The sequence below is a fragment of the Pholcus phalangioides genome, unplaced genomic scaffold, assembly GCF_987345545.1.
Source record: "Pholcus phalangioides strain wild (caught in Gottingen) unplaced genomic scaffold, Ppha-v1.0 ptg000008l_1, whole genome shotgun sequence".
Taxonomy (NCBI): Eukaryota; Metazoa; Arthropoda; class Arachnida; order Araneae; family Pholcidae; genus Pholcus; species Pholcus phalangioides.
The window spans coordinates 31,725,343-31,746,404 of record NW_028301601.1 but is presented as its reverse complement, the minus strand read 5'-3'; the positions used below and the strand labels follow the sequence as shown (position 1 = coordinate 31,746,404).

Below are 21,062 nucleotides of genomic sequence, written 5' to 3'. Positions count from 1 at the left end.
AACTGTTGTGATTTTTAATATTTTTTTGTAGCTATAATAATTGTGTTCTACTGGTAGTTTTTTGTTTTCATGTGTTGCTGGATGAGATGAATATACTTAATTATTTTTTCATAACTTTTATTGGAAAAAAACAACATTAAATGCGGGGGAAGCCGTTCAACCGCATTTAGAGCTGTTTTCCTGATGTCTCTGATGATGATCTTACGAACTGATATATTTTTTTTTCATCATCAAGGTCAGGATATTCAGTTTCCCGGCAGTTTGAGAGTGTGAGCATTCTTTTCCCCTGGTGGAAATATTTTGGCCTCCCTTTTAGCATTTGTTACTAGCATTAGTTACTTTGCGGGCGTTATGGTATCGTGATTTTTAGACCGGATTTGCGATCGTCTCTGCTGTGGTGTCCAGCTCCCAAGACGCAGAAACAAATAGTTTCCAAGATGATAGAACAATGGGATATCAGATAGGATCTTGACCTTCCAGATCCTGTATTCTTCAAGACGTAGCCATCACTTTCTTTAGAAATGGCCAGCATGGGAAAGGATTTGAATTCAGACTAAAGTGGAAAGGAAAATCATTCACAATTCGACTTTTATTCACTTGAGAAGGGATGGAAACGAACTGGCAGACTGCGTATCATCTAAAATCCAGATGTAATACCAGAAGACTCCAAAGCAAAAACTAGATCAGAGGTGGCCCAACTTCATTCAGTTCGAGAGCGAACATAATGATCAGCTGCAGCGTCGCGAGCCGCACCAGAGGCACTACTCTGGCGTATAAGCCACACACTGAAAACTTGCAGGTTTGCATTTCGTCTTCCCCCCCCCCCCCCCCCAATGAGTAACATGGTGAAATACGGGAAATTTGGCCGTTAACTTTTAATCAGAGCTTGTATTCCATCCTCTTTTTCATAATATTTCTATTATCATTATATATTATATTTATATTATCGAACCCGTGTCACAAATAACCGTGGGTGCTCGAATACTCACAGATACTCCAGCTCCTGTCCGCCACTGTGCGCGAACTACCTTCTTTAACTAGAACATCTGTGATTCACCAGTATGGTGCAACAGGGAATGTTGCTAACTTGCCAGCTCAAAATTCAGAGAGAAATACTTTTCGGTTTTCGGATATCAAAATGCCCGTGTGCGTAAGTTCCTTAATCAACGCCATAATATCAGCCTCACTATGAAATATAACACATTTTCATCCAGGGTCTGCGTAGCTTACTCAGTTGAAATTTCAAGGTGCCATTGTGAGTTCGCGTTCACTCCGAAAAAATTTCGTCGCCATGAGAAAAACACCAAATATGCACTCAGATGCAAAAGACAACTTCTCTAACGAGAGTGAAAAAAATAATAGAAAAGAAAATGCCTATAACAAAACTTTATGAGCAATTTGTGTGAAAAGACAGTATGGTGAGAGACATAGTAAACATTTTCGCACTAGAAATAGTTAATGTCTGTTAATTAAGAAATGTGTGGTTGTAACCAACAGTTCAAATAATAATCGCAAGTGTAACTTGATAGATAGTATTTTCACGTGGTCGTGGGCTACACAAAATCAACTCGCGGGCCATTCGTAGAGCTAAATCGTTCGCCCATCTTCAAACCTCTTCTCCGACTAAGCAACCCAGTAGATGTGTAATATTCGAATTTCATCACCCGTAATCGACCATAAAAGTCAATGAACAGCTTTTTTCTTCAGTAACAATTAAAAAAAATATATGCACAATCATTCCCGTTACCTTCTACAACTGAAGAAAAAAAGATAACGGAAGAATAATAAAACATTTACGACACTGTGGCTTGGAGTAAAGCAAAAAAAAAAATTAGACAATTGGCCATTTATAACGGAGAGAGAATGATTTTTTCATAAAATATAATTTCATTGTAAAAAAAGAGTTATCTCTTTCTTTCATGAGTAAAAATAACTGAAAAGGAAACCCCTCCATCAATTTTCTACTGAAATGTCACATGGAGGAGCATCATCTTATCGGTCGGAAAATGATCGGAAAACAGGAGAGAAAAAAAAAACACAACTAGAATCGAGACACAAAGTATTCGCGGAGGAGCAGCAATTGATATACGGCAACAAGGAAAATATTTCCAGTTAAAAGAAGGAGAATTGAGTATTTTCTAAGGAAAAACGATATATATATACTTTTTTTTATTCTTATTTCTAACCGTTTAAATCCAAGGGAGAAAAAAGAAACTGCGGAAAAGGGTAAAGTTTCCAGAACCTTTTTCTACCCCGTTCCCTTTTCCCACATTTTAGACCCTTGTTAGATCAGTAGATCATTCCGCTCCGGTGAAGATTATCCGAATTCCCGCCTAAGCCCTCCTACTCTTCCAATGAACTCCTTCAGCACTTTATTGAATGTATTTCTAGAGCAGATGGCCTGGACCACAGCCTGGAACCAGAAAAAAAAAACTTTTCCTAAGCTCAACGGAGTGGGGGGAGTAGAAAAAAATAGTTTAGTATTGGTCAAAAAAGGACAAGACAATAAAAGAAAAATGGTCGATTTATTCTGTGGTCGTACACAAATTGAATTCTGGTTAAGTTCCAGACAGTGTAACTGCTATTTGAGGAGTAAATAACGAGGCATTTCGCTACCCAGGAGTTTCCACTGTTGGCCCATAGTTACAGGGCACTGAGGAATGCCGTAATGACGGGAAATTCTTATAGTTTTTTGGTCCAAGTTATATTCATGTTCTGTTATATATATATATAACGTTTATCGTAATAAAAAAGCATTAATGTTTCTTTCATTTCCGAGCTCTCTTCCTAAGACTTTAACCAAATCGATAAGAGGAAACGTCCACACGATTCAGTGTTATTGCAGTCACGCACCGAATAAAATCCAGATTTATGGGATATCGGAAATTATGACGGAGCTATTTTTTGACTCTTATAGAGTAATGATCGTAGTTATTTTATATGCATGCATTTTATTGGTGGGAATATTTATGTCCGAGTATGGCGTGTAGCGATCAATTATTACATCGGAAGTTTCTGGATTTGGAATGGAAGGGTATGGTTTCTTTAGTTTTCAGTGATGGCTTCCGAGTTTTATAACGTATTAGAAACTATAACAACACTGAAGCGCTCCTCGTTCGTAATAGTAAGCCTTGAGGGAGGGAGGGTGGGGGGCTTTCAACGGTCTGAATAAGGTCTCCGTTTTGGATTCGCGAGCTATAACTGGGCTGCGCAACCATTCTAGAGTGGGCCGGATATTCGGTATTTTTGCCACTCGCGCCTGCAATTCGTATAAAGTGTGAACTTGACATGTTCTGCCAAACGAAAGAAAGGGGAGATAGGGTATTTCATTTTCTTCTTGGGTATATCTATCAACCCTGATCTATTTTGAACCATTTTCGAGTTATGGTGGATAATCTATTATGGAAAAGAAATGCTTCAGGTCTGAAAATACTCAGATTTGTATCTGAGAAACCGGTTTTCTTTTTCAAACCGAGCACAACTCAGGTCTATCGTCATAGGCAATTTACTACCTAGTGAGTTGTGCCGGAAGTATAATGTGTGTACCTAACAGTTTGAGTGCGTGTCTAGTGTTGTGTATGGTTTTCAGTGCTGCCATCTATATCTCAGAAGTGAAGTGAGTGATGTGTAGTGACTGAATATTTGTACTGTTTGTAGGACTAATGCTCTCTGTGGCGAGACTTTTTAACGGGGAGATCTGAGAAACCTATACTCAAACTAAGCACAGATTTGGAAAGGGATGGAAAAATCCTAAAAAGTGACATCAATTTCATAGAATTATTTGAATTTAATGGCGAGCAGCAAGCGCTGAAAGATTTGCAAAGTTTAAAGTATAATAGTCACCAATATATTTAATCGACAATTCCGCAAATACCCTTCTAGCTACTATAGATCAAACTAAAGAAATACTTGTCCATTCTACCAGCTTTCGAAATAGCCTATAATAAACCGTATCTATGTTTTGATTCAAGGGAAATTTAGCCATTTGTTCGCAATACATCACTGAAATCAGTGTTTGTCGAAGTAGAAATTCGAAGAAAATTCAGAATTGGTGGATACAGATTTTGGTGACAATTTCATGACAAGTCCTATAAGATGACATTGTCTCTATCTACAGGATATCTCTGTATTTAATGGGTGATCTTCAGACTCTGAGAGATTGGTGAAGTGGAAAATCTAACTATCATCAAAAAACCTACTAAAATTAGTTCAACGAACGCCGAAAAATTTTTTCGTCTGTCATTGGCAAATTTATTTGCTTTGACATTTCTGTCTGTATATGACAAATCTACTTGCTTTTTGAAAACTTATTTTTTGGGTGCAACTGTAAACTTCACTTGGCTCTCATAATTGTTTTGGCAGCATTTTGCAATTTTACTTCCCTTGGACAATTTTTTTTTTTTTTGGCTTCGATTGACACCTTTACTTGCCTTTGACAACTTTTTTGGCTGTAATTAATACCTGTAATTGCTTTTGACAACTATAATTGATTTTGACAACTTTTCCTAGTGTAATTGGAAACCCAAATACGTTTGATAACGTTGTTTTTCTGTCATTGGTAATGCCATTATGGACCCCAATTTCTTGTATTTTTATAAAGGGAATATTGTCATGCTAGATATGTATTTATCGCGTTGTCTCTGAGTGTTGATACTTTCCTGCCAGTACACTTTTCGCGGGCCGTATGGAATTTCTTGGAGGACTGCATATGACCCGCTGGCAGAAGTTTGTTCACCTCTTGGGCTCTAAATTTGTCACCCAGTTCGTCCTTATCAAAAAAGTTTCTTATAACAGGGGTAAAACGAAAACGGCAACATGACCGCAGAAAAAATAGCTACCGCAGGGTTTTCCCCATCGTGGGGTTAGCACACCAACCTCCCAATGAGTATTAACAAAAAAACAAGCCTGCCGTTCGGAATCGGCAATAAATTGTAGGTCCCGGTCTAAAAAAAATTAGCCTTCGTGTGCACAAAATGACCGTGGTGCGACAAAAATGATCAAATAGAATCAGTAACCTCCTTGATTCGTTCAGCGAATATAATGAAAATTGTATTCATGCATACACAGACAATGAAGCATACGGATCTTCCTTTGAACCAGGTGAAACTTCAATAAAACAACCTAGTATGACAACTCAGCACCGTCACCTAATACTAACCGCACACCCAAACTGGTTTATTTCCTTATTTCATAGCGACATGACCAACTTGGATGCCCCGAACTACGAGTACCCAAAAATCTTATTTCACTGTGATATTCGAAATGGAATCCAGATGTTCGTGTAAAATAATGCTCCATTCACGATCGTTTAATCTTTTGGATGCTACACTCGATTATTTACGCCAATATTACACTCATGTCCATAAATTAAGGATAATACCAGCTCCGACAAATAAAGGTTCAGAAACAAAACAAACGTTACTTACTCATAAAGCCCATTTATTAAAGAAAAGATAAAGAACAAAAACGATGGTGTATGTATGATATCATTCCTAAAAACTACGATTTTTGCTCCTTGGAGCAATTGTAAAAAATATCTCCTTTACAAAAACTTAATATTACATGGTTGGTATGATGGTTAATACATTGTATGTCTCCCATGCGATGAAATGCAGTCCGTACAACGCCTAGGCATGCTGAGTATCAAATTATCGATATGATCTTGGGGAAGACCACTCCACTCAGCAAGCAATGCTCTCCGAAGTTCCGGTACACATGTAGGAGGTGGTTGACGGGCTGCAACTCGCCGGCCAAGCATGTCCCACACATGCTCTATCGGCTTCAAGTCAGGTGAGAATGCTGGCCATTCCATACGGGTTATATCCTCAGATTCAAGGCATTCGTTTACGATGTTTGCTCGGTGAAAATGGGCGTTGTCAGCCATAAACACAAACTCTGCGCCCATGGCACCCCTAAACAAACGTACATGTTGTTCAAGAATGATGTCCCGATAAATTTGGGTTTTCATGGTTCCGTTGCGAACATGCAGATCTGTTCTGGAACCCAGTATAATTCCACCCCAAACGAGCAATGCTGCACCACCGTAACGGTGTCGTTCAATGTCTTGATGGTAACGGGTACCTGGCGTTCTCCATATGAAAGTCCGACGTGAATCAGACTGCAAGCTAAACTTGGACTCGTCGGAAAACATCACACAAGCCCACTGTGACGATGTCCACATTGCATGTTCTCTACTCCAGGTTAATCGCTGCCGACAGTGAGTTGCAGTGAGCGGAACACGTCTGGCAAGCCTGCGAGCATATAGACCAATATCTCTCAAACGTCTGTACACGATTTGCCTTGAAACTGTGATACCCTTGGCTGCAGATAGCTGACGAGACAGGTCGGATGCTGTGCTCCGTCTGCTTCTTTTGGCAGTTACTGCCAAATACCGGTCTTCATTCGGCGTTGTAACTCGGGGGCGACCTATACTGTAACGTCTACTGACATTTCCGGTATCTTGGAATCGTTGCCAAAGCCTAGAGATGACACTTTGGGCAATTCCAAGTTCCTAGGATACTTCCATCTGAGTAAGCCCACATTCCAGGCGGCCGATAATTCTACCACGTAAAAAATCATCCACATACGTCCTCTGTCTCATAACTATTCGCTTATGGAACTGAGCGCCTTACAGAAGTCTTGTGGACAATTTTACTTCTTTGCCACCATTCCTTATATACCCCACTCTTACACTCTCGTCATTGTGACGTACTATCGGCGTCATCTTGTGGCTTCCTGAAATTTGAATATCATTCTTGCAGATATGTGTGATAATTCTACAGGTGAAATTTTTACTTTAGATTTCGATTTCCGTGTGATTCTGAATTATCCTTAATTTATGGACATGAGTGTAGAACGGAATGAAGACTAGAGGGCAGTATAAATCGCCAAAAATGGAAATTTCAATGGAGATTTAAGTTATTTTGTACGTATAGAGTTAGTACTAAAGAAAGTAGAATTAGAATATAGTAAGTTTTCAACTTAGTTATCGATGCTTTTTTTGGAGTGACTGCTACATAACTAATTTACCAGCAAACCAATTTCACATTCAATTTTAAACTAAGTAAATCTAAGTAATTAAAAACAGCTGCGCAAAAATACCGTATCGTACTCGTATCATCCTGACACGCTTGTAAATAATCATAATTATATCGTAATTTACCATTCAAAAAAGAGTTCATATATATATAAATGCTCATAAGATCAATCAAATTACATTTTGAAGAAACTACAAACATTTGAAATGTGTTTTTTACTTTAAGGATTGAATAATTATTAAGGTACTTATAACGTTTTGATATTTTGTGACGAGTCAGTTTCCAACGGAAAAAAAAAAAAAAAAAGCAAAAAACCCTTGCAGTGGGCTGTCGCTAATTGAAAATGAGCTGAAATATTCAGCCCACGTAGATGCCAAGTTCAGTTATTTTCTTTCACGATTTGAGCTTTCCCCCCCCTCTTGGTGTAGAGTGGTGCTAATCTTTTCATTACGTGTTTGTTACCTTCGCCCCCACTATAGTGACAATATTACCAACAGATTTGTAAAGTGTTAGCCAAACGAGATTTATTGGAAATATTCTTTTCCTAAAATTAACATTTTTCTTCGGCGCAAAGTGTCCTGTTAAACTTTTTGATTAAGGACCCTCAGATACCGACGTATGTATGTTTGGAGTTGTCCCTACCGAAGCAGAAGAAAAAACAGTGGGGGAAGAAGACACACAACTAAAGAAGTAACCAGCACCTTCATCCAAGAAATAAAAATGTGGTACTTCCACCCTGTATATTGAGTATTATTTTGCAAATAGCCCATGACCCTTTATTGCTTCGGTGCAGAGGGTCCGTGAGGTTGTTAAACTTTTCTGATTTAGGGCTCCCCCAGATATCGACGTACATAGGTTTGGAGTTGCATCCACCGGAGCAGAACAAAAAATCAGTGAAGAAGGCCCACTACTAAAGAAGTAACCAAAACAAGCATCCAAGAAATAAAGTCCGGGACGAAATATCGAAAACAGAGTACCTATGTGTACCGCATCTTTCTCTTCCTTGAGAGAAAAAAAATCTTAATTTTTTTTTCCCGATAAAAAAAAGGGAAAAAAGCGTATTCTTTTATAAGGAGTGGCTTTGAAGTTTTCTGGAGAAAAGCATGGCTGGCAGAAACTTCTTTCTACAAGTATATTTTGCTTTATTTTCCTCTCTCCCCACTTCCAATACAGAAGCCAACAAATCAGTACACCGACACGGTAAGCATTATCCCGAAAGTCTTCTCTTGGTGGTTCTTCCTGCATCTTCCTTTTTTGCCCTTGTATGCACGTTTGTGTATACGTATATATATATATATATATATATATATATATATTTGTGCTCAACTCTTTTATTTTGTCCCTCAAGTATGTACTTTCTGTGTACTGCTTGTTTCTTCCTTTCTCTGGCTCTTCCCGGGAAAACACGCTTTCGCTCCATCTCGGTAGAGTTTATGGAATTTCAGCTCGAGCCCTCATAGACCATCAATTTTTATTTGGTAAACAATAAAACTTGTAAGCTTTCTCAAGGTTCTTTGCATTTCTCTCGGGGCTTATCCTTTCTTGAACGCATACAAGTTTGAATAGAAAGCTTTTCCCTCCCTCTCTCTTTCTCTTTGCATCCGGACCACTAACTCCAGGATCCTTTTTACTTTATTATTTTTCTACTTTGTTCCTAGAGGCTATATTGGGTGATACTGCCCACTCTGGAATTGATCTCTCGACTTTCCTCGCCAGCGTTTATAAGAACAGTGGAACAATTCATGAGTTTGGTTCCTAGTTGTCCCACCGAGAGTGGAAGAAAGCGGAAAATTTTCCTAATAGTTATGTCGAACGTGCGAATTTTCTGGAAGACATGTTATTCAAATCTACCCAAACACAAATATTTATGGAAATTCTGTTATTTAATATTTGAAAATTTTATTTAGCAATTATACATAATACACAAGCGGTCTTAAAATCAGTATCATATAATAGGTCCCGTCATACTTGGTGGTTATCAAAAAAGGGTAGTGGAAGTTTCTCGAATCATAATCACACAACAAAAACTCTCGTCGGGAATCATAAATGTCACTGTTTATTATCGCTCCAAAATATGGATTTGTGGTTCTTAATTCAAGCTTTCCCACCCTGGCCTAGATATCGTTACGCATTATTTCTATTCAAGTCATCATAATCAGTGATAACACGAAGATACTAATACAAAACGTCAAAGATGCATTTACAGAATAAGAATTTACTTATACACTATGCACGAACTACAACTCAAAATAAACACGAGATCACAGAGAAGTTAGTTTCGTTTCTCTGCTTTCGCTCTTCCCATCAGCACAGATGAAAATTTACTGAGGTCAAATTTACTGAAAATTCACTATTTTGGACCCAACGATATTTTCCATCATAGAAACACTACTTAAATTATTTACCGGGGAAAATAAACGTAATGAATAATATATGAATAACTGTTCACCAATGTTTCTTTTGCAATACCATGACGCAATTTTCTGGTGCCTCTGCCTCTATGTTTGAAACTCCATGTTTATTTGATCGTGACCGGTAGTCAATGCAACGTCGGTTTGAGCAGCACCTACTAGAGATAGATGATCTCGGCACGCTGCCCGTGACGTCACTCAAATAGTCCATTCCTCACTCAGAGTATTCAGGGCAAAAAAATTTCGCTGCACGTGCTAATATCATCGTTGTGCAGAAAAGAAACGATCGGGCACGATTGGCGATTTCTATGCCCCACATCCAATCACCGTGCGGTAGTTATGATAAGGAAGACTGCACCGTAATAAGAATAAACTAAATAGGATCGTGTGGTTAAAAATGTGGCAAACTTGCAAGGCTGTCGATTGACAATCAGGCGAAATTGGCAACCCGTGCGGAGGCCTTCTATCTCTAGAAGGTGTGGTTTGCGCCTCGTATCACTGATAATGTCATTTGAGTATTTGTTTCCTATTTGATTTTTTTACATGCAACATGTACATTGAGGAAAAAATATTTTGTATAAAAAAAAATTCTGACCACGGATTTTATCGTGTCTCATTTGTGTATCTCGTGTCTTTTCTAGTACTGTCCTGCAGCGTTTCGGGTCAGACGAGTCAATGAGATCCATTCATGGGTCCTGTATGAATCCTCAAAAAATTTACGCGTCATTTTAAAACTATCTTTATGTTTGGAACTTAATTATATATATATATATTAGGTCTCGCCTACTTACAGTATTTCGGTTCACCGATAAACGTTACTAAAAATCATGCAATCGGTCACTTTGCAATTTAGCAGCCCTGTTGTGAGCCTGTACGAAGAATGGAAATGGAAGTTTATTTCTAGCTCAGGAATGTAAGAGTGATTAGAGCTATATAGTGCTCATATTTTTCCTCAATGGAAAGTGTATTTAACATTTTTCAGGAATCTGGGTTGTTCCGATATTTTTCTTCCGTTAGCTTTCCTTTTTATATCCTTATTATTTGACAAACTATTTCCACTTCTCCATATTACCTACATTGTCGTTAGACATTTAACGTCCTCAAAATCAGCAATCACCAACTAACTATATCACTCACAGTTTCTTGTTAATTTCGCTCACAGATCATTTGTGACCAGTAGAAATCTCTAAAGCTCACCGTGTGAGCAAACTCACCGTATGCTCGTATATCTTTCTCTTCTCGTACAGTTTGAAACGATGGAGCTTCTGCAGATACTTCACATCGGTATGTTCCTTCCGTATTCAAGTCAGTACGCTGGAGGTAAACGTTGCCTCTTGTGGATCGAGACAGCTGGGTAATAAAGGATGGAAGAATATTTAATAGATTCACGTGTGAAAACTAAGTTGGAGCCTGAAATATGCTAGTACACTAATGCTCGAACGTTAAGCAAAAATATCAAAAATAGATATTAAAGCAAATTATTTAATTAGTTTTTGTTGGTGTTTACCCAGATCATACGGCTAAGCAAAGTACAATCTCTGGCGAAATAACAAAGAAAATAGATAATCCAAATCTCCAAAAGCTGGCGTAGAAAGAAACAGCCATATATTGAGCCACGAAATGCTCAATGGAGATGGTTGACCAATATGAGATATAATCACTTATGATGGATACGCAGGCTACACTAGGTCGATTTGATACCAATAATAGGTTTATCGATGACGTTTTGCGGTGTCGGGGTACATTTAAACGCAACACTTGTTCGCAGCTCACCGAGGCTATGGAAAGGATCAAGGAGAGCAGTTCAATATTTTCCATGAATACCTAATATATTCTCTATTGGGTTTAATTCAAAAGAAATGGGTGGCTATTCCATACGAGTCAGCCTTTCAGACTGAACGTAATACTCGAAAACACAAACTGTGTTGACTTTTGCATTATCCTCCATATAAACATGACATTAGGTCCGTGGCAGAAAGAAGAGTATATGGTATACGATGCAGGAGATCATCTCGGTAGTGCACTACCGTCTCCGAACTTCTAGTGAAGACATTATGGTCGATGCGGGCGCAATAACAATTTCCGTCAAGATCATCACTTGGGAATTATCACTTTGTTGCTTAACTTTTGAGCATGAGCGTAGCATATTGCTTAGTTTACCGATTGATACTTCTTTCAAGAAGGAAAATAGGATAGGCTCTTACGTCAACGTAAACTCCTTGCAAATCGTATTTTTGTCCGTTTGGTTCATCACTCGGCAGAAACCTGTAAAACTCGACGTTATTCTTGTACCATTTGACTGAATAGAGCTCATCTTTCTCCAAGTCGTAGGTACAGTTCAGCCAAGCTGGTTCTCCTCTGATCACGGCAGCCGGGATGTCGAGCCTCGTTATCCTGAGACAAAAATAACCTGGGAAAAAAGACGAAACGGATTAGAACTCCAGCAATAAAAATTTGACGAAAATTTATTTTAAAATGATCTTATCGATGTTTCCGTGTTAACAACTGAGCATGTAAAAATAGAGTGATAATTTTCCATGTGATTCTTAATACCCCTCAGCAGGGTAGTTGAAAAATTAGATTACAAATTAATTAACTTGAATAGAGAAACACGTGGCTAATCAAATTATGAGAAAGACATATCGAATCAAAAAATAAAATTTAAGTGTAGGTATTTTTAATCGATGTCTGTGTCTCGAATGTCATCAAGATCTTATTTCAAAATTATTTGTTTTTATAAGTACATAGCGTGTTTTCTCTGTTCTACCGTGTCTTCTGTTCAACATGCTGATAGCATGTTTACTCTTGTCTAGACTCATAACATGTTTGCACTCTTGTCGAAATTCTTAGTACGTTTACATTCTTGTCTATACACCTAACATGTGTTTACACTCTTCTCAATCTAAAATCACACAATTTTTTTTCTCTCTGATCCTTTTGAACACGCATCATGCTTTCAGCCTAATCCTTGTAGATACACATGTTTCCAATCTGATAGTCAAATACTAACAGCATGTTACCAATCTGATCCTCAGATACGCAGCCTTTTTTTTTCAGTCTTTGTAGACACACGTTTCTAGTGTGATTCCGACAGACAGAAATCGTACTTTTCTTCCGATGGATATTTTTGAATGAAATTTGAAGAAAAACGTATATATCAAAAAACAAATAACAGGGGAATAACGAAGTTTGACATCATGTGCCATCTGTGTTAAGTTTTGGCGGATTAACAAACACACGGCATGCCTTCTCTGTGTGTTCATTATAATGCATAACATATTTTCACTCTTGTAAGTTATAGGCACTAATTATGTTTCTGTCTGGTCATCACAGGAAATAACATGCTTTCGATCTTTTCATTATAGACACACATCATGTTTTTGTCCTCTTCATCAGGTGTTTGTATGACATGATGCTCTATCAAAAAAAAAATCGAATTCCTAATGTATTTGAATTGCATAGCATAGAAAAATCCCCACTAATCAACGATCAGCGGTTCCTAATTTTTAACACTGTATGCCAATGATCATTTCATTAGAGCATTTGTTCAGTGTAATATGAATCATGATTCGTTCAAACATTAAACAGCTGTTTCGAACAGCACTTATTCTTTTAACTGCTGTGATCCCAAATCCCACGTGGTTTCGTTTCATTGTGGAATTCGATAGGAAAAAAAATTTGGGGGGGGGGGGGTTGAAGAGAATAATAATCGCCGTCATCATCATGATGGCGGTGGATGCCCGCATCGTCATTTACTCGATCATACGTGCATGAAAGATGTTACGTTGTGACGACTAGACTAGGATTCCGTTCGTCCGTATCCTTGAAATTCCCCGCGCTCGTGCTGGGAACTGAATTTTAGATAAGGACTTAACTTTCCCCTTGTGCTGCTGATCGCGTTTCGAGTGCCCAGCGGAAAGAAGAATAATAACAGTAAAACCAGCAACAAAATGTCACACGCCGCGGTCCAAGAGTGACAATCGATGACATGAAATGATGTGATGGGCTCCTAATGGGCCTTTCGTTATGTGTTTGTCCGCTGCTGATGCTGTGGCAAGGACCGCGTATCTGTGAGTCACACACATAACACGCAGGTGCTGCCGTTTCAGAGAGAGAGAGAGAGAGCTCGGCTTTATAACATTCACCACCCACGAAAATGACTAATCCGTTTTCCGTCGGGAAAATATTCAGTAAAGTCAGGGAACATCTACAAAAAAGTGAGACAGACAAGCTAGAGGACTGCTTTAGTTCAACTTTAATGCCGTTGGGGAGGGGAGACTCGAGATCAATTCAGAAATGTGCAATCTTATGTCACGGGAAAAGCCCGAATACCGGTAAAACACCGGTGAAATCTGGGATCCCTACACCTCTAGCTTTCCTCATTCAAGTTTGTCCACTTTTCGTCTTAAAGTATTTCTCTACTAACCCTGCTATATAAGACTTTCCATGGTCATCTCAACTTTGATACTTCTGGTATTTACTAGCCAAACCATCCTCCATTTCCGAAAGACTCGACCATTCCCCATAAAATGAAACCTATTCTCCGCTTCTACGGACTGCTTTAAATACAGCTTCTTTCCTCATACCATTGGTAAAAGGAACAAACTCCCCAACTCTATTGTCGACTCTTCACACTATCATTAGTTTTTTGCACAATATCAAACAACATCTATGTCAAATTCAACTGCATTCTCTTGTATAGGCCTAAAAGGCCAACAATATTGTATTGTAAATAAATAAATAATTTCTGGGGGTATTATTAACTAGGCGAGTTGGTGAACCCCGAAAAATGCTTGGGGACATTTTTATTTCGTAGTTAGCAAGTCAGACCTCGTCTCTAATAAATCAATTAACGATCATTAGCGTATTGATTTCTCTTACGATTATTAATTATTTTGTAAGTGCAATTAATTGGTAATCGTATTTATTTAATTTTTGTAATAATTAACTAATGAATTAATTAACGGTCATGAACTCTCTCGTTCCTGACGCTAATTAAATAACAAAAATTATCATTTATCAATTAACCAATTAATTTGCTAATTATTTTACTACGCACAGTAAAAGTTTTTTGTGAATTTACCATAACAGAATTATTGGTTTCTGACGCTTAATAATTAGAATTATTCAATACGGATCATTAACATTATGATATAATTATTTATACAATACTCATATTACATAATACTTATACTATTTAATAGACTACTTTTTATTAACATGAATTATTACGCTAATAAAATAACGCTGTCACGTCGCCAAGTTTAGGTTCTCTTGCACTCAAGGCTGATAGCGTTTTTACATCCTCAGGGAATCGTTTCGGGTGGCGTAGAGCGATGCTGGGTGATGATGCGCTTCTTTTTGTAGGTCCGAACTTTTTTTCTCCTCTTTAATTTTACTCCAGAATATTTTCTGCTGATCCGGAAATTATTACTCCAATTTATTCATTTTTTATTATTACCGGAAATTCATTTTTTTTTCATGTCCGCATTCATTTATTTTTGTGCCGGTCCGCAGTTTATTTCTCTCCTTCATTTTTAGTTCTGATTATATTTTTGTCCGATTGAGAAGTATCAACATACACACCATGATAAATACCTAGAAAATAGCCATATTTCCTACATTAAAATACAGTATATTGTCAACAAAAATTGTCTAAGGCGAGTAACGTTGCCATTTACAGCGGAAGAAATTGCCCAAGGTAAGTAAAATTGACAATTGCATCCAAAAAAAAACAAAAGAAAAATAGCTTAACGAGGTCCTCGCCCACTAAAGACTTCTAGACTCTGGCACGATTCTGGGCTGAAACAGATAGAGGCAACAGAATAAGTCTGGCGGCAGAGTTCCGGCGTTCATTCAGCCTGAAAAATTTGCAAAGGCAAGTTAAGTCATATTTGACAGCCGAAGTAGAGCAAAGTTGCCTGTTGCAGCCGTAAAAATTTTTAAAAGGCAACTGAAGTTTGCCAACTATCGCTAAAATTTCTGCAAAATCACCGATCGAGAGGAAAATGATGAGTACTGAACGTCAAAATGTAATTCCCCAAAAAATACCTAAAGTATATCTTTGACAGAATGTAAAATGTATTTATATTGGTGTAGTAAGATGCTCGGATGCCTCCGTGAAGGTTGCTGTCACGGTCCCAAGTTCCAACCCGAGGGAGGATATCGTTAAGATATTTTCCCTAACGAGCTTGAGGCGACCACCGATAGATAGTGCTTCCGTTTCCAATGCATTAATGCCATTAAATTGCAATATAGCGATAGGGCCAGAGTTGGTGTTTGGTGTATTAGACGTTTCAAAACAATATACATATAGTGGATTATTTTTCTCTCACGATAAGCTCCATACTATCGAAAGAAACGATAAATTGATCATCAATGCAGTTTCTGTTAAACATAGGTTAGGATAAAAAAAATCAATGAAACAATGATGAAATACTTCCCATACTTACATTGCACATAGAAATTACATGGCACCTATTCATTAATTTAACCAGAAAAATAAACTACAAACACGATTTTTGTTGGCAACTGCTTTTTACTACAAAACCGGAATCCATTAGTAATTGCATCGCATGAAATAATGAAGCATCGAGAAGAATTAACAAACAAACCACATAACATCTAATTAATAGACATGGAAAAAAATAATAATTATACACCAATTCCATGTGTATCTAAACAAAAACGTATTTTCCTCTGGAAGTAAAAAAAAAATTAACATTTTTCCGCATGATATTGCGTGTATTGATATGATTAATGTTGTTTTGTTCTATATATACGGCGAGCGAAACAAAAAAAAAATCATAATAATAAACCAATAAGGTGGAAATATGTTGCGCAAAACATATGCATACAGGAACATCGGTAGCGTGTCAAGAAACCATATTCTCATTGACAGTCGGGGATGAGCGAACGGCGGATCATATATCCGTGGTATCGTTTATCCAATTTTCATCGGTGACACGATATCACTGACACGCAAAAATTGTTTTTTTTTGTTTGTTTCCGAGAAGAAAGTGATCCTCGTGTTGTGTTATGGGGAAAACAAAATAGTTAAAAGAGAAATGTTGTGATTTGGGAACGGGATCAGATGGGAATCCATTTTTCCGGAGTAAATTTTTTATTACCAGCATTAAATGTTTGCATCTATATGAATGGATTTATTTAAATTGATTTAGATGGTATGTGCACAAACTTTTCTGTTTGCGGACCGTTTATGCCCAATACTTTCTGCGAGACATGTGAGAACTGAATTACTCCTTGATAAAATACAGAATAAATTTAAATGTAATTGATTCTATCCTTGCAGCTAGGTTTGTTTTCTTTCATTCATTAATAAATCACTTTTCATTCTTAAAGTATTGTTGCATAAAAAGCTACATTCTTAAAGTATTGTTGCATAAAAAGCTACATTCTTAAAGTATTGTTGCATAAAAAGCTACATTCTTAAAGTATTGTTGCATAAAAAGCTACATTCTTAAAGTATTGTTGCATAAAAAGCTACATTCTTAAAGTATTGTTGCATAAAAAGCTACATTCTTGAAGAATTGTTCTATAAAGAATTTCATATGAAATATTATTGAATAAAATTTCTCATTTCAAAGTTTTGTTCTCCGGGTATTGTTGCTTAGTGCTTCATTTCTGACACATTATTAAGTAAAGACTTATTCTTGAAGTATTGTGACATAAAAAGCTGCATTCCTAAATTTTTTTTTGCCTAAAGTGCTTCGTTGTTGATGTCTTATCGTATATATCTACATTCTCGAAGTATTGTTGTACAGAGAGCTACATTCTTGAGGTATTTTTTGCATAAAGAGCTCCATTACTGAAGTATTCTTGTATTGAAATTTTGTTCTTTGAAGTATTGCTGAGTAAGAAACTTCGTTCTCGGAGTTGTATAAAGTACTTCATTTCTGAAGTATTGTTGAGAAAAGAGCTTCATTCTTGAAGTATTGTTGAGAAAAGAGCTTCATTCTTAAAGTATTGTTGAGAAAAGAGCTTCATTCTTGAAGTATTTTTTGCATAGAGCTTCATTCTTGAAGTATTTTTTGCATAGAGTTTCGTTATTAAAGTATTGGTGCATAGAGTTTCGTTATTGAAGTATTGCTTCATAGAGTTTCGTTATTGAAGTATTGCTTCATAGAGTTTCGTTATTGAAGTATTGCTTCATAGAGTTTCGTTATTGAAGTATTGCTTCATAGAGTTTCGTTATTGAAGTATTGCTTCATAGAGTTTCGTTATTGAAGTATTGCTTCATAGAGTTTCGTTATTGAAGTATTGCTTCATAGAGTTTCGTTATTGAAGTATTGCTTCATAGAGTTTCGTTATTGAAGTATTGCTTCATAGAGTTTCGTTATTGAAGTATTGTTAGATAAAGAATTCATTTTCGAAGTGTTATTGCATAGAACGCCACATTCTTGAAGTAGTTCTGGATAAATTACGATAATAAAAATATTCGAAGTAAAGGCGACTGGATACAAAACGAAGCTAATTTCAGAAAGAAATGTAGTATTCTTCAATGGGGGAATCGAGCCACCAACCTCTCATCCCTGTCTGGGCCAGTGCTTTACTATTAAGCTGCCGAAGACAAATATCTTCTAACCATTGCACAATATGTACCTTGGGCTGAACCGGGAAGCGAGGCTGTAGCTCAATGGTAGAGCATTTGCCTGGACAGTGAGAGGGTGGCGATTCGATTCCCCCCACACAGGAATATGGCTTTTTTCCGAAGGAATCATCGCTTTGCATCCAGTAATCTGTTATTCGTATAATCAGCAGGGAAGTCCATCGTATCGTGATGGAAATATTGTTATAACGAGAAATTAATGAAAATATGTATACATATATTTATCACATTGCTATATTAGAGAGAAAATGGCTCATTTACAAACGTGCGAGACATTTATGCTCTCAAATATTGAAACTATTTCGGCCGGGTGTTCGTTGCTGCAACTGTCTAAGCACGAACCTGTATCAACAGCAAGTTTCTGGTCAATATTTGGCATTTCGAAGCATCTATATCGAAACTACCTGCAGGCTATCTCCAAAAACTATTCATCGTCTCCAGAGATTTTAGAAAATACATTCTTGAAACAGTTTAAACAATCACAGACGCATCAATGTTTCGATAACTATGTACCATTTGCAACATTTTTTAACAAGAATTAAAAATTTACTTAAAATATTTTAGAAGCTTAAAAGTGCTCATTGTTCCATTTTAAGTAAATACGATGAAATGTTTGGATGAAATATCTATGTTCATGAATCTTCAAACAAAATTTTTACAAAAGAGCCCGTCGGTGCCAATATTCAACGAAACATAATACAAGTTTACCCACACTGTGTTATGGAATTTTATATATCCCCTAGACAACTGAATTATTCGAGATGATTTAGATTCCTTAATAATATTAAACTCTCGCGTTTGCCAAGATAAACATCGACCCATTGATCAAATGTTTCGAGTAACGTTTTAAGTCTCCCATAATATTCCGGATAGCCAAAGAAATACAAAGGCAGCTAAGAACTTAATACTCCAAATAAATAACCTTCATTTTCATGTAAAAACAAACTTATTCAATATCATTCAAGCGAAAACGGTATATAAATATCAATTTACATATTGTTTATGCATTTCAGCTTAATTTTTCTTTCTATATATTAACAACAAAGGGAGAAGAATAATGCATGTTTCTTTACAGAATAATAATAATCTCAAATCACACAACCTAAAAGTGCGCGTGTGCCTAGAAATAATTCCGACGGAAGAAGAGAAAGTATAACACAATTTCGTGGTTTAGAAACCAGGTGAGCGAATTACTGGAGGTCCTTTCCTGATTATGTCATAGCCACACTCGAATACAGTCCACTCCGCTTAATATGATCATATCGGGAATCGGGGTTTCTGGTAACAAAAACTGAATTGTGTGATTATCATATCCGAAAAAAATCTCGTTTCCAAGTACGGTGACCATACATCCCGTTTAGTAAAATGACAAGTATGCTAAACGGGTGTTAGTAAAACGTAAACTCTGTTTTTCTTTCATCCCGTTTTGCTTTTTTTAATTCTAAAACAGGACGTCTACTTTTCCTTTGATCTAAAATCCTGCATTTTTCTTATTCAACCATTGTTAGGCGTTAGAATGAGCATCTCATTTGTATAATCACTTACATTTTTTTAATGTACAATAAATTTCATAGCGCTTTGAGTAAGTCTCTTGGAGGAGGGGGGGGGATTGAATGTGTTCAACTGAAAAAAAAACTGATCAAGAACTGAAGGAAAAGGTTTTTCGTCATACATTTTCCTTCCCTATTGGAAGGTCATTGCTATTATCACACGCACATAGATGACATCGAATACTATGTACCAATTACGGAGTACGGAGATTTTTGGAAAAGAGGAGAGTCCCTTATAGCTTCCTACATAATCTTGCAGCCTGATAACAATAGCTGACAGGAAAAAAATAAGTTTACTCAAACCTAAATTTCAGAATTCGCGCGGAAAACAAATTATCGCCAAAAAAAAAAAAATAATAATAATAACGGATAACATTATTCGAAGTCCTGATAACAAAAGAAAAACGAATTTTTTCCCATGTTAAGATATTGGTTCATTTTGATCTTCGGAAAAAAAATGATAACAATACCCGAATGATAACATTATCAGTGATTTTAATAAGTGACGACGACTGTATTTTTTGTCCAATGTTAGTGTGGTGACACATTGTTCCCTATTTTCTGAGAAAAAAAAAAAACTCTGTGAACTCGCATTCGTGTTCAGAGACGCAAAAATCAAAGAAAAACACTATATCTCGTTCACATTAGGGAAAAACCTTTAGTTAGAGCTGTATGAATTGAAAAAAAAAAAAAAAAAAAAAAAAACTACTGATAGTAATGACAAATTGTAACAGAAAAATAAAATTCATCCGGCAAATTTGTGATCAATAGTGGTAAGTAGAAAACTTAATAACAAAAAGAATCCGTCATCGGAATGCTAAAGAAAAGGTGATAGAAATCGGTGTGAAAATTCATTATCAAGGGAATGAGAAGGAAAAAAATGGCATCAAACCTGATAAAACAATGAATGGATATGAATCATTCAACAAGAACGGAATTATACAAGATACACATCAGTAATGAGATACTGTATAAGTGTTTGTTGGGCAAACCAAACAAAAAAGAGCCACCCTCGAGGCGAGAAACAAGAAAAATACATAAAATAACAAAAAAATATATATGTGTATATACATCTCATCGATAAAGACTTTCTTTCATCTCTACATTTTTTGCTGATCAGCTTCAAAGAATCTCTTGGAATGGCTGTGTTTTTCCCCGGAACGAATACAAGAATCCAGTCGGATTCTTAAAGAAACAAGGTATCTCAAACATTACAAGAAATTTTTGTGAATTTTCTTTTTTCGATATACTCGTATTAGCCACTCTGGGAATTTTCTAATGAATACATCGCAGAAAGTCTCGTTTCTGTTTATATTATTTCTCTGAAAGTAGCAGAAAAAAATGTGCCAGAAAGTAAATTTATTTATGGATTTATTTTTTATGCATCGTTTTGTGCCAAATATTGTAATGTTTGTATGTTCAGAAGGAATAATTA

The 21,062-nt window shown here is 36.7% G+C and overlaps 1 protein-coding gene across 1 annotated transcript in view; it reads right to left on the bottom strand.

Moving 5' to 3' along the window:
- The window catches only part of LOC149084186 (uncharacterized), a 248,694-nt gene that overhangs the window by 69,269 nt on the left and 158,363 nt on the right, over positions 1-21,062 (bottom strand). The window contains exons 2-3 of the mRNA XM_089234531.1: positions 11,653-11,858; positions 10,663-10,798 (exon numbers count right to left, since the gene is read on the bottom strand). Coding sequence (XP_089090657.1) covers positions 10,663-10,798; positions 11,653-11,858 — 342 coding nt within the window. The remainder of the gene's footprint in view (positions 1-10,662; positions 10,799-11,652; positions 11,859-21,062) is intronic.